Raw genomic sequence first — 15,077 nt, forward strand, 5'->3', positions numbered from 1 at the left:
GTGATGCTATAGATCAGTGGGGAGGGAAGGAATGTGTAATAAATAGTGCTGAGGTAACTGATTAGACACATTAGCATTAAATAAGAAAAGGCTCATCTCTTTAACACATGTAGAAAAGCCAGATTTTTGTATTGTTTTGCTTTTGTAGAAAGTACAATAAATTTGGCCGGGCGAGGTGGCTCATGCCTGTAATCCTAGCACTCTGGGAGACCGAGGTGGAAGGATTGCTTGAGCTCAGGAGTTCCAAGACCAGCCTGAGTAAGAGTGAGACCCCGTTTCTATTAAAAATAGAAAGAAATTAGCTGGACAACTAAAAATATATATAGAAAAAATGAGCCGGGCATGGTGGCGCATGCCTGTAGTCCCAGCTACTTGGGAGGCTGAGGCAGAAGGATTGCTTGAGACCAGGAGTTTGAGGTTGCTGTGAGCTAGGTTGACACCACGGCACTCTAGCTGGGGCGACAGAGTGAGACTGTCTTTGAAAAAAAAAAAAAAAAAAAAAGTACAATAAATTTACTTGTGAAGTGGAAGGAAAAGTCAGTGTTTGGGAATAAGGGAATGATACTAAATAAGGAATTTTAAAAACGGGTGACAATTTAAAATAATGTAGTTGAAATACTAACAGAGGACAAAATCAGAAATTAGGTAGATACATTTGTAGAGAACTATTTGGGGCTATGCACTGCACCAATTTTCTCTGCAGTAGTTTTTATAATGTGCTCAAGGCTCTAATCATGTTGCAGAGGTGCAATAGAGACTCTTTCACAAAAATGAGAAAGGGAGAGAGCCAAGCTAGTAGCACTCTAGGTACACCACCCCACTTTAACTCCACATTTTCCTATATTAGGTATGGTGCTTCCTGATAAAATTTCATTTGAAGAAGAGTTCTACAACTAAATCACTGGTCTTAAATTTTACCCTAGAATAATTCTGAACAGTAGACACAAAATCAAATAATTTCTGCTTCTCATGGAAATGCACTTAATTTAAGCAATTAGCCTATATTGAGGGACATTCTAAAAAACAGTCCAGTGAAACCACTGTCCTATTTATAGTAAAGGTACTGTTGAAGATGTCAATCAATAGTGTCCTCTTTATAAGGACTCAAGGGATATATATCTCTCTGATCTTGATACCAGGCCAAATGATACTTCCTATGTGCAATTAGTTTGTTTTTACCTTAGAGACACTGTAAATCAGGGTTCTTGTTTCCCAATATGAATTGGCTTCTAGAAAACCTAACGCCAAATTTGCAGCCCACATCTAGCAAATGAACAGGACCCAATAGAATCTTTTTTATTTAAAATTTCTCTCCTAGTTTCAACATACCTTTCCAACTTTATTTACCTTCCACCTGAATTTTCTTAAGATCACCCAAACTGCCACGCACCACCAAGAAACATGAGGCAGAATTTGGCTGCCATAGGTAGAGGGCGACAGTAGAAGCCAGAGCACCGAGAAAGCCCCAATCTGATGTCCAGGAGCAGAGGTGCCTAAGACTGAGAATAAATAAAAACTGGGAACCACCTCTTATCACAACCATGAAGCTAAAGGCCAAAGACATTGATGACTAAATGTAATACCTAACCCTAAACTGGATTCTGTATTAAGAGGGGAAAATATTATAATGAACATTATTAGACTAACTGATAAAATTGAAATATTCCATTAGAATATGAACTGACAAAATTAGGATATGGTATATAACTGTACTTTGGTTATATAAGACAATATTTATTCTATTCTTAGGAAATACACACTGAGGTATTTAGGGGTAAAGGGTCATGATGTTACTGTCAAATAGTTCAGGAAAAAATATATGGATCATACTTTAAGAGATGGGGTCTCACTATGTTGCCCAGGCTGGAGTGCGGTAGCTATTCCCTGACACGATCATAGTGTACTACAGCCTCAAACTCCTGGCCTCAAGCAATCCTCCTGTCCTCAGCCTCCCAAGTAACCAGAACTATAGGCATATGCCACTGTACCTGGCATTAATTTTCAACTTTTTGTAAGCTTGAAATTATTTCCAAATAAAAAGTCAATTAAAAAATAAAGAGGAGTAGAAGTCTTTGTTACAACAGTAAGCTAGATTGACTAATGGTTTCTCATCACTGGGTCTGAATTCTTGCAGGGAGCATGAATCCATAAGCACAGCAGGAATTGTTCCATAATCTTTCATACGCATGTGTAAATTATTGTGAACAGCAAAAAAGGCATTTAAAAGTACAGGGTGTCCCAAAAGTCACCATATACAGGGAAAATGGGAAATTGTAGCTAAATGTAGATTTACAAAATATCCATTACAGAATTTTTCCTTTGTATGGAGAGGAGAACCTTGGGACACCCTGTATAACAAAATTCATAGCATCCTCTGGGTATTACATATTTTCTCAAATAATTGATCATAAAAGTAAAAAAACTATTCTGTGAGGATAACCAAATTTGACATTGTTTCTCCTTACTTGAAGAAGTAGGGAACTTTTTATTACTTATCAGAAAGAACAGTGGTAAGACTTTCCATAATTATTACAAAATAGGAAAAAAACAAAACATAGGAAGTTCAAATAATTATAAAGTTGAAAGGAAAGTGAATGGAAAACTAAATCAAGCTATAAAAGATTCAAGAGGCTTCAATGGTAGGAAAAAAAGATCTAAATTAAATAAGGATAAATGAAAGTACTATGCTCAGCTTCAAAAACAAAGAAATATTGCATTATTACTAGACAAGGGAGATGTGGTTTAACAGCAAGCAATTCAAGTGAGGGGAAGGGGAGATTTTGGATGGCCACAAGTCTTGCCAATAGTGGGACACAGCTGCCAAAAACCTAATGCAATATTAAGTAGCATTAATTAAGATATTATTTAGGGAGATAATAATCCAAGTGTGCTTGAGTCAGAGCACATGTGAAGTAATACATTCAGTTCTGGGCCTCAGGACTCCTGTGTATGGCCCTGAAGGAATAGCTTCTATCAGACTAATCCTGCTGAGAACAACTAGAAAACCTGGTTAAATACAGATAGCAACTGTTTAAGTACATCGGAGACCAATCTGGACAGGAAGCATTTGAGGAGCCAGAATTCTGTAGGGGAGGGAGGCACACTGAGATGAGCCCAGCACATACCTTCACTTTTTCCCTTGGGGCATGTGCAGATTCCCCACAGGGATAAAATCCAATCAGAAATCAGGCACTCTGGATAGAAACCTGCAGTCTTAAGGGTTGAGGAAACACACAAAAGTATTTGTGGCCCCACACCAGCTGGAAACTGAAAATAAAATTCCAGGGAGCAAAGAACCACAGAGGGAGAACCACAGACTCTGCACATAAACTCCGCTCAAAACTCTGGCTAGCCTCTCAGGCATGTATGAGGTGGACTCGAAGCTGCCTGGCTAACACTGAAAGAACAGAACAGCGGAGAAAGAGTTTGGAGTTTCAGTTCAGCCAATTTAACTGCCTACTAAAACAAAAAATATTCTTAATAGGCATATAACAAATCCACAATCTCTACTACATGTTATTCGATGTCTCTACAATATATTCCAAAAGTATTAGATAACCAATGATTCTCAAAATATGGTCTAGATAACTCTGAGAGTCTCAAGATCCTTTCAGGGGTTCTTCAAGGTCAAAACTATTGTCACAGTAAGACTAAGATGTTATTTGCCCTTTTTTCTCTCATTTTCTCACAGTGTACAGTGGAGTTTTCCAGACGCTACAGGACTTTTGAGGAAACCATCACTCTGATGGCTAATAGAATGTATGCATCTGGATTTTTATATTTCCTAAAATTTTTAAGGTAGTATGTTTTAGATATAAATATGTGTGTACACAGAGATTAACTTAATTTGTTCTCAGTACAGTATAGCAGTTTGTGCTCTTAGTTATAACCTCATTATCATCCAATAAATTAATATATGAAATCCCAAAGATTTCCTTGTGCCTGTAAGGAAATGCATCAAGAAGTGTACTTTGTTGTCTTACATGGCAATAACATTTAAAAAATTTTTTAAAACTTCTATATACTTTTAAATTTCCCTAAGACTATTACTTTAGATTTTGATAATATTTATACTAACTAAAATAGAAGACTTATTTCTCAACCCACGGCTGCAACATCTAGGTATCAAGATGCTGAAAAAAGTGAAATTGATAAGAGTTCTCTAACTTATGGAAAAGAGAAATCTACACTAAAAATTACTGTGTAAAATTATAAATAAGAAATCAAATTATCTTGAGGTGGATGGGATGTCATGGGGAGGGATGTTAATAATTTACCTTACTATATCTTATGAAACAGAAATTATGGTCATTTTGAAAATAAACATTCAGAGTTCAGAGAAAACTACATTGGATTTTATTTTATCATAGATGTAATGAGCTTAAAAGCCAAAAGCTATTTATTTCAGCTTTCCAAACTAGAAAAGAAAGTCACTGAAGCATCCTAAGTTATCAGAAGTATAGTTGCTGAGAGACTAATAAAGGTGATGTTGCCGAATGCCTGCTAGATGAAAATCAGTGAAAGAAACTATGGCACTGCCACATTCCAATGGTACAGTAACTTGCTGAATAAAAGATTTAGCTGTAAACATGAATACTAAATTAATATATCATCTGCAAGACTGTACTTTTGTCTAACAGACACATCTACAGACATGGTTGGGTTTGTTGCTTTACTTGTATTTGTCCAGGCTGGTCTCAAACTCCTGGCCTCAAGCAGTCCTTCTGCTTTGGCCTCCCAAAGTGCTAGGATTACAGGCATGAACCACCACGCCCAGCCCATATAGTTTTTTTTTTTTTTTTGAGACAGAGTCTCACTCTGTTGCCTAGGCTAGAGTGAGTGCCGTGGCGTCAGCCTAGCTCACAGCAACCTCAAACTCCTGAGCTCAAGCGATCCCGTGTCTCAGCCTCCCGAGTAGCTGGGACTACAGGCATGCACCACCATGCCCGGCTAATTTTTTCTATATATATTTTTAGCTGTCCATATAATTTCTTTCTATTTTTAGTAGAGGTGGGGTCTCTCTCTTGCTCAGGCTGGTCTCGAACTCCTGAGCTCAAAGGATCCGCCCACCTCGGCCTCCCAGAGTGCTAGGATTACAGGCGTGAGCCACCACGCCCGGCCTAGTTTTTAACACCTTCTCCCAGTAACTGACAGAACTACAAGACCAAAAAATTCAGTAAGGGCATAAAAGATGTAGAGTAGGGGTCAGCAAATTTATCTGTAAAGGGTTAGATAGTAAAAATTTTCAGTTTTGTGGGCCATAGAGTCTCTGTTGTAACTACTCAATTCTTCTGTTATAAAGCAAAAGCAGACATAGACAAATAAATATATGAATGAGAATAGCTGTATTCCAATAAAACTTTATGTACAAAAACAGGCGGCAGTCCGGATTTCGCCTTTTGATCTAATGTTTATAGAACATTACACCCAACAACCCAACAACCGCAGAATACACATTCTTTTCAAGTGCACATGGTGTGTTCACCAGGATAGAGTATACAGTAAGCCATAAAACGTCTCAATAAATTAAACTGAACTATTATAAGAGATATTCTCTGACCACAATAAAACTAAATGAGAAATCAGTAACAGAAAGATATCTAGGAAAGAACTATAAATTTCTAGAAATCAAACATTTCTAAATTAGAAAATACTTTGAAATGAATGATAAAGCTACAATATATCAGTATCTGTGGGCTGTAGCCAAAGGAGTGCTTAATGGAAAATTTATAGCTTTAATATTTGAATTTAAAAACAAGAAAAATATAAAATTAATAAAATTGTACCTTAAAGGCAAGGCAAACCCAAGGTGATTAGAAGAAAAGAAATAAAGAGCAAAAATCAATAAAATAAAAAACAGACAAACAATAGAAAAATTAACAAAGCTAAAAGTTGGCTCAGAGCTACTCTGGAAAACAGTTTGGCAATTCCTCTAAAGGTTGAACAAAGAGCTACAATATGACTAGCAATTCCAATCTTAGGTAGATGCACAAGAGAAATGAAAACATATGTCTACACAAAAACTTGTACATGAATGTTCATAGCATCATTATTTGTAATAGCTAAGAAGTGAAAAGAACTCAAATGTCCACCATGAATGGGTAAATAAAATGTGGTATAACCACACAATGGAATATTATTCAGCAATAAAAAGAAATGCCATGACATAAATGAACCTCGAAAACATCATGACAAATGAAAGAAGCTAGCCACAAAAGGCCAAATATTATATGATTTCATTTATATAAAATGTCTAGAATAGGCAAATCAACAGACAGAAAGTATACTAACAGTTGCCTAGGACAAGAGGAGTTGGGAAGAAAAAAAGTTTGGGGTTTCTTCTTTCAGGAGTGATGAATATGTTCTAAAACTGACTTTATGATAATTATACAACTCTGTGAATACACTAAAAGCCACTGAATTAAACACTATAAATGAGTGAATTGTATAGTATGCGAATTATATCTCAATAAAGCTGTTATTTCTTAAAGTTGGATCGTTGAAAATATTTTTAAAAATTTTTATAAACTCCTAACTAGACTAATGAAGAGGAAAGAACGAAGAGAGAAGACACAGACTAACAATATAAGAAATGTAAGGTCTATCACTTCAGATCTTATATACAATAAAAGAAAAATAAGGCAATGTTGTAAACTTTATCTAATATATTTCTGACAACTTCATTTCTTCTTCATTTCTGGAAGAAATGAATCAATTCCTCAAAACCCACCACTTAGCAAAACTGACTCAAAATAAAACAGAAAATCTGAATACCCCTAAATCTATTAAAGAAACTGAGTTGACTATCAAATACTCCAACAAAGAAAACACTACACCAAAATGGCTGCACTAATGAATTACATCAAACATTTAAGGAAAAAATAAAAATAAAAACACCAAGCTTATACAAACTCATTCAGAAAATAGACCAGGAAGAAACATCTTCCAACCATTTTATGAAGACAGTATAATGTTGACATCAAAACTACACAGATGTTTTTTAAAAAAAGAAAAAGAAAATTACAGAATATCCTGATAAACACAGACCCAAAAATTATTGACAAAGTATCAGTGACTCAAACCAGTAATATGTTAAAAGAATAACATATAATTATAAACTAGAGTTTAATGTAGTAATTCAAGGTGGTTGATTTTTAACATTCAAAAAAATCAATGTAACTCACCATATTAACAGAATAAAGAAAAACCATACAATCATTTCAACAGATGCAGAAAACATATGACAAAATTCAACACATATTCATGATTCAAAAACTCTCAGCAAATTAGGAACAGAAGGGAACTTTCTCAATTTGATACCAATAGAAAATAAATAGGAAAGCCACAGATAGGGAGAAAATATTTGTAAAACACCTAACAAAAAACCAGAATATATAAAAAACTTTTATAACTCAATAATAACAAGCAATTCAATTTTAAGAAGGGCAAAAGATTTGAACAGACACTTCATAAGGAAGATATCTGAATGGCCAACAATACAACAGTGCCCATTGTCATTAGATATCAGGGAAATGCAAATTAAAACCACAAAAACGTACCATTACACATCCACCAGAATAGCTAAAACACCAGATGGTGAAAACGAGGAGGAACTGGAACCCACATACATAGTTGGTGGGAGTTGTAAAACTGTACAACCACCCTAGGAAAATACTACCCAGACATAGGTATCAGCATCCAAGCAGGGTGAGCAGGGTATCTACGTAGGAAGGCTGCTTAGTGCAGGATGTTGGAGACTGAGGGAACCAGGACTCCCTGGATCAGTGACTGATTCCAGGGCTGGGACAGAAAAAGTACAAAATGAGCCTGGAACATTTTGTCCTATCAGAAAGTAGGAAAGGGTCCAAAGAATGATGGGAACATGTGAAAAAGACACAGAAGCCACCCTGAAGGGCCTCTCACTAGCCAAATGTGAGACAATTTGTACATCAGTAATAATAATGATTACAACAGATTTTCACCCATCGACTAAAACAGGAACCATGAGTCCATACTGATATAAATAAATCGAAAGTTTGAGGAAAATTGGAATATTTACATCATTTCAAAGTATCTTCTTATGAAATATTTATGAATTACAAAGGGAAAAGTAATTTTATACTGGAGAAGCTGGCAGATATCATTTTAATTGAAGGATCAAAGTAAAAAAACCAAATGAAATTGTGTACCACCTGATAAGCTATCAATTCTGTGATATTCCTATTAAAGATATATAACCAGCCAGGTGCAGTGGCTCACGCCTGTAATCCTGGCACTCTGGGAAGCCGAGGCGGGGGTGGGGGGGGTTGGGGATCGCTTGAGGTCAGGAGTTCGAGACCAGCCTGAACAAGAGCGAGACCCCGTCTCTACTAAAAATAGAAAAAAGTAGCCAGTCAACTAAAAATAGAAACAAAAAATTAGCCAAGCATGGTGGCTCATGCCTGTAGTCCCAGCTACTCAGGAGGCTGAGGCACGAGGTTTGCTTGAGCCCAGGAGTTTAAGGTTGCTGTGAGCTAGGCTGACACCATGGCACTCACTCTAGCCTGGGCAACAAAGCGAGACTCTGTCTCAAAAAAAAAAAAAAAAAGTAACATTATGTATCAATGTTAATGTCCTAATTTTAAAAGTTACATTGTGGTTATTAAGTGAATGTCCTATATAATATATCTGGGGATGATGGGGAATCATATCAGCAAATTACTCTCAAATAGTCCACAAAAATAAAGGCGTTTGTTCTGCATTTATAAGTTTTCTATAAATTTCAGATTGTTTCCAAAGTTTTAGAGCCTTAAAAAATACACAAACAAATGCATACATATATACACATCCATGCCTAACTCCCAAATTAATGAATCAGAATTCTCTGGGGGGCTGTATAGTTTGTGTTAAATAAAGTCTTCAAAGCATTTAATGTATTTAATTTCCTTATGAAAAAATTTTAATAGCTCTATATTCATAAGAGTAATGTTGAATAAAGCTGATTATATGACATTTATTTCCAATATAGGAAAGGATGCCGCCAGTCACATTTCCTCCCTGCCACTCTGCTATTCTATTTAATAACCAGTTTCCCCTTCAGTCAAAATAAATAAGTCTCTCTGCCGTTTTATATACATCTCTGAATTTCTTATAGAAGTATTTTTGATGAGGAAGGTCATAAGTCTGCTAACCTTTTACGAATTTAGCCCTAAAGATGTCTACTCATGTAAAATTGGACAAGACTTCCACGAAAAAAATATGTGTGCCGGCCACATGTGGTGGCTGTACTTCCAGCCACTCAGGAGGCCAAGGCGGAAGGACCTCTTGAGGCCAGGAGTTCAAGGCCTATGCAGTGTGCTGTGTCCATACCTGTGAATAGCCGCTGCACTCCAGGCTGGGCAACGTATTAATAGCAAGACCCCGTCTCTTTAAAATAAGTGTGTGTGTGTGTGTGTGTGTGTGTACGTACACGCATGCCAGACCTAATTAAATGCCATAGAGCTCAAGCTCAGCTGCTCAATAAATCTATTCTCACAGCCTGACTAATATGGTATGACAAGCAAACTGGTCAAATGGTATTGTGACTTAATTTATGAATAGCTATAATACCTATTTTAAGCTTTGAGATTTCTTATCTAACTTCAAATAAGCTGAATAACAACAAAAGTATTAATCATAAGAAAAATGACAGATATATTGGACTTTATCAAAATTAAAAGTTTCTGCTCATCAAAAGAAAATGAATAGGAAGGCCTAGCATGGGAAAAAATACTCACAGTACTTATCTGACAAAGAATTTGTATGTAGGTTATATAAAGAACTACAAAGACAATAGAAAGACAAATAACTCAAGTTTTAAATGGGCAAAAGCCTTGAACAGATACTTCAAAACAAACTTCAATGACAAGCCTTAAAAAATGTGACTACAGTATTTTGAAACTGAGTGACCATCTCATGAAATAGAGCATTGAGATACGAGATTTTTTTTAAATGGACATGACTTAATATTGTTTTGAAATAACAAAAACACATTTTGTTTTGAAATACATGAAAAACACATTTTTCTCCACATAACATAGGTTTAAACTGGCTGAAAATCCTATCCACAAAAAACTTTTATCACCTAAGAAATGTGGACAGTCATTATAAATTGTTAGTGACTCAACTTTGAAACAACATTTCCTGCTCCTCCTTTTCATGTTTTGGATAGGTTTAACTAAAGAATATTGTAGTATCACTTACCTATGTGGATCAGCATTTTCTGAAATTCACACTACTAGACAAAATACAGAACTAATCTAGGTGTTCAGGCAGATATAAAACTAAAACTGTCATTCCCAATTTTAAAATTCTGTGTTCATTAAATAGGTTCATTGTTCTCACCAATTGATTTTATACTCTGAAGTCTTATGGCAAATAACTGTTATCAGTGTAAACTTACAAAATCAACAATAATAAAAAGCTACTTTTATAAGTTTTATATTTGATGTTGTGACATGACTTAATCTGACAAAGTGTTCTACTGCTTTAAGGTACCTGAAAAATAAGCTGGATTTAAGAACTGCTAAGCATTTTACTAAGACTAATAACTCCACAGACCTTTTGAGGACACATTCACTTTGGTAATAGCTAACAGCTCAGGAACACTGAATAAAACATAAATCACTGAGACTATAGTTCAACAAATACATACAGTGCTTATCCCCATAGAATTTTGTATGGCATATTTTACTGCAGTACTTACTGGTGCTACTATTTTTCCTGTCTGTCCAACTTGCATATCATTGGGAACAAAGCCAGCATCAACAGCAGCACGGGAAGCACCAACTAAGAAGAAAAAAATATTTGTCATTTTTTTCAAGCTCTATTATTCAGTTACTTGGGATATTTACTAAAACTATAAATGAAGATACTAATATAATACAGTTCGAAATTTATTTTATAAGGGTGGGCACAGTGGCTCATGCCTGTAATCCCAGCACTTTGGGAGGTTGAAGTGGGGGGATCACTTGAGCCCAGGAGTTTGAGACCAGCCTAGGCAAGACAGTGAGACCCTGTCTCTCCAAAATATTTTTTAAAAATTAGCCGGCGGTGGTGGCACATGCCTGTAGTCCCCACCTATTCGGAAAGCTGAGGCAGGAGGACTGCTTGAGCCAAGATTTCAAGGCTGCAGTAAACTATAATCGTGCTACCACACTCCAGCCACGACAATAGAGCGAGACCCTGTCTCTAAAACAAAAAAAACCCTATATTATAAAAGACTTACTTTTTAAAAAATCCCCATTACTGATTGTGAATTCTAAATACTAAGTACCAATGCATTTTACATAGAAAGCTTTAATAAGTAATTTTTATTTGTACCCAAATATTTCAGATTTTAAATTGGGCTGAACTCCTCTACTTGCTTTATCAAAAAGGCATTCATAAAATCTACACTATAATCTGTTTAAGATGTCATTATATAATGCTTTTTTGTGTAATAACTTCATAACTTTTGAAGAAAGGTACTATAACAACATTACCTCTTGTGACCAGATAAAGAAAAGAGTTATATATAACAAGACAAAGGTTTAACCAATATTTGCCATCTAATTGATACATAAATAAAATTTTACTGTTTTTTTCTATTCTCATTCAATAGGAGTCAACAAGGAGCCCTCTACTTTGGAATAAAACCACCCTTTCCCCAGCAGGAGTCAAGAATGAGCCTCAGGCCTCATCTCCAGCTAGAGAGGACAAGAGGGAGCCATCGACAAGACAACTTGCTACCTCTGAACACTCACAGCCTCACCACAACTATCTGTCTTGAATCAGCCAGGACATGTTGCCCTTCACATGCGCCAGTCACTAAAAGAAGCCCTAGACTCAAAGGTTACTCTTCATAATCCACACGCTGATGCCCATATGCGCTGTGTGCTCCCTAATCTGCACTCATCTACTCCTCCTCAATTCCTGAGCACCTACCCCATGATTTCTGGAACACAGAGACCAATACTGGCAAAACTCAACTTATATTAAGTTTTATTAAAACTGAAGTTTAAAACTTTAAGTTGATTAAAACTTAAGTTGGCTCTGTCTGAAATTAATATAGCTACTCCTGCATTTGTTTAGTGTTAGCATGGTTTATCTCTCTCTACCCATTTACTTTTAATCTATATGAAGTTTTTATATTTAAAGTGGGTTTCTTGTAGACGACATGTAGTCGGGTCTTATTTTTTCATCCCCTCTGCTAATCTCTATCTTTTAATTGGTGCATTTAGACCACTGATGTTCATAGTAATAACTGACACAGTTGGATTAAAATCTGCCATTTTGAAACTGTTTTCTATTTGTTGCCTTTGTTCTTTGTTCCTATTTTTGTCTTCCACCAACTGAGCATTTTATGATTCCATTTTCTCTCTTTTCTTAGCTATCAGTTGTACTTCTTTTTTTTTTTTTTTTTTTTACTTTTTTTAGTGGTTGTCCTAGAGTTTGCAATATACACTTACAACTAATCCAAGTTCACTTTCAAACAACATTATACCATTTCACGAGTGGTACAACTACCACATAGCAAGATAATCCTAATTTCTATCTCCTGTTCCTGTATATTGCTGTCATTCATTTCACATATACATAAATATATGTGTGAGTATATGTGGTAGAATACATTCTTGCTATTATTATTTTGAACAAACTACTGCCTGTTAGATCAATTAAGACTAAGAAAAATAAAAGTTTTTATTTTACTTTTACTTATTCCTTCTCCAAAGCTCTTCCTTGTTTTATGCACATCAGTTTTTGACCTGTATCATTTCCTTGTCTATAAATGAAGGAAAAGGTTCTTTTAACATTCTTGTAAGGTAACCCTACAACAAATTCCTTCAATTTTTATTTGTCTGAGAAAGTCTTTATTTCTCTTTCACTTTTAAAGGATAATTTCACAGGGTACAAAATGCTAGATTTGTAGGTGCTTCCTCTAAACACTTTAAACATTTTACTCTACTCTCTTCTTGCCTGCATGGTCTCTAAAGAGAGGTAAGTTGGAATTCTCATCTTTGCTTTTTTCTATAGGTAAGGTGTTATTTTCCTCTGGCTTTTTTCAGAATCTTTGATTTTCTGCACTTTGAAAATTTTATGCCAAGTTGTAGTTTTTCATTTTTCTGGCATTTATCCTGCTTGGTGTTCTCTGGGCTTCCTGGACCTGTAGTTTGGTATCTGACATTAATTTGCGGAAATTCTCAGTCATTGTTTCAGATATTGCTTCTGTTCCTTTCTCTTTTCCTTGTGGTGTTCCTGTCACACGTATATTATACTTTTTGTAGTTGTCCCATGATTCTTGTATGTTCTGTTCTGCTTTTTTTTTTTCTTTTTCCAGTCTTTTCTCTCTTTGCTTTTGAGTTTGGACATTTCTACTGAGATATCATAGAGCTCAGAGAGTCTCTCCTCAGCCATGTCCAGTCTACTAAGAAGACCTTAAAAGGCATTTTTTGTTTCTATTACCATTTTGTTTCTGATACCATATTATCTCTAGCATGTCATTTTGGTTCTTCCTTAAAACTTTCACCTGTCTGCTTACATTGCCCATGTGGTATGCTATCTACTTTATCATTAGAGTCCTTAGCATATTAATTAGAATTGTTTGAAATTTCCAGTCTGATAATTCCTACTGCGTCTGGTTCTGATGTTTGCTCTGTCTCTTCAAGCTGTCTATTGCCTTTCAGCATGCCTTATTTTTTCTTGATAGCCAGATATACTGGGTAAAAGGAAGTGCTGTAAATAAGCCTTTAGTATCATGGTGACGAGGAGTGGGAGAGGGGAAGCATTCCACAGACCTATGATTAGGCCTTGGTGTTTTATTGAGACTGTACCTCTCAACTGTAAACTTTATACATGCTTCCCCTTGGGTGGGACAGGATGCCTAGAGTGGATTGAAGTTGGATATTTCCTTTCTCCCTTGCAGAAGGCTTGAGGGGGCTGGAGTTGGGAATTTCCCTTTCCCTAGGTCAGTTAGGCTCAAATAAAACCACAGCAAGTTAGGCTCTGGTTAAATAGTTCCTCGTGAGGGCAACCTTGATAAGAAGAACAGAATGCACTGGCATATTTCAAAATGGTTCTTTTTCACCATACTGGAAGCGCAGGGTGATTTTTTTTTAATTTTCACTATGAGAACTTGGTTGAGCCCCTGAAGGTAAAATTCAAAAAAGCATGGGGGTTTTGCTGGATTCCCCTGGAGCTTTTAAATACAGAGCCTCCATAAATTCGTCAATTACAGTTCAAGTTTCCTTACCCCAGCACTGGTGCCTATGGAGGTTGCTACTGTTTCGTTTCCACTCCCAATAAGTTGTGATTTTCTGTTTTTGCCTGTTAGTCTCTCCTATTTAGGGGACAGTGGTTTGCCATGTGACCTCACTTCTCTTACAGATCTAAGAAAAGCTGATTCATTAATTTGTTCAGCTTTTTACTTGTTAGGACAAAATGGCGACTTCCAAGCTTCTTATATGCCAGACCAGAAACCAAAAGTCCTATACTCTAGTCTTGTCTTAATTCTTGGCGATTTCAACACCCTAGCTTCTCAGTTCTAACTCTCCTCCAGTGAGCTTGCCTGCCACCCTACCACAGCCTTGCCCACAGTCATATCCCAGACCTTTCCATTACCAATATCCCTTGAAAGTCTCAATTTCCAACCTCTCTCTGACCTCCTCTTTCCAGCTACTCCCTTTAGTACCCAACTGCAACAATCCTCTGATCCTGCTATGATCTACAATTCTATTCATTGTCCTCTCTCTCCTCGTGTCTCCTCTTCTTTCTTTACTCACCTTAAATTCTATGATCAATCATTGTAATCACTCCTTTGTATATACCTCAGTTTCCCTGCCTTCGTCTTACATCGTCACACTCACAGAGGAAAAACCTCCATCTTTGGCTAACTAATTAAGCAATCTCTCCACTTTTTCCATACCTCTCCTCCTGTAGTTCAGCACGACTGGAGAAAACCACCCAAACACCAGCCATGTTAACTGTGTTTTACTTTAAATAAATAGGCCTTAATGCTTCCCGGCAATCATTCTAAATTCTCCTCGTCCTTTCATTATCTCACTCTTTCCAAACTATAATTT

General features: G+C 36.2%; 1 protein-coding gene across 1 annotated transcript in view; it reads right to left on the reverse strand.

Moving 5' to 3' along the window:
- The window catches only part of ETFA (electron transfer flavoprotein subunit alpha), a 76,643-nt gene that overhangs the window by 25,689 nt on the left and 35,877 nt on the right, over window positions 1-15,077 (reverse strand). The window contains exon 9 of the mRNA XM_069457022.1: window positions 10,724-10,806. Coding sequence (XP_069313123.1) covers window positions 10,724-10,806 — 83 coding nt within the window. The remainder of the gene's footprint in view (window positions 1-10,723; window positions 10,807-15,077) is intronic.

Source organism: Eulemur rufifrons, chromosome 2 (assembly GCF_041146395.1).
Source record: "Eulemur rufifrons isolate Redbay chromosome 2, OSU_ERuf_1, whole genome shotgun sequence".
Classification (NCBI taxonomy): Eukaryota; Metazoa; Chordata; class Mammalia; order Primates; family Lemuridae; genus Eulemur; species Eulemur rufifrons.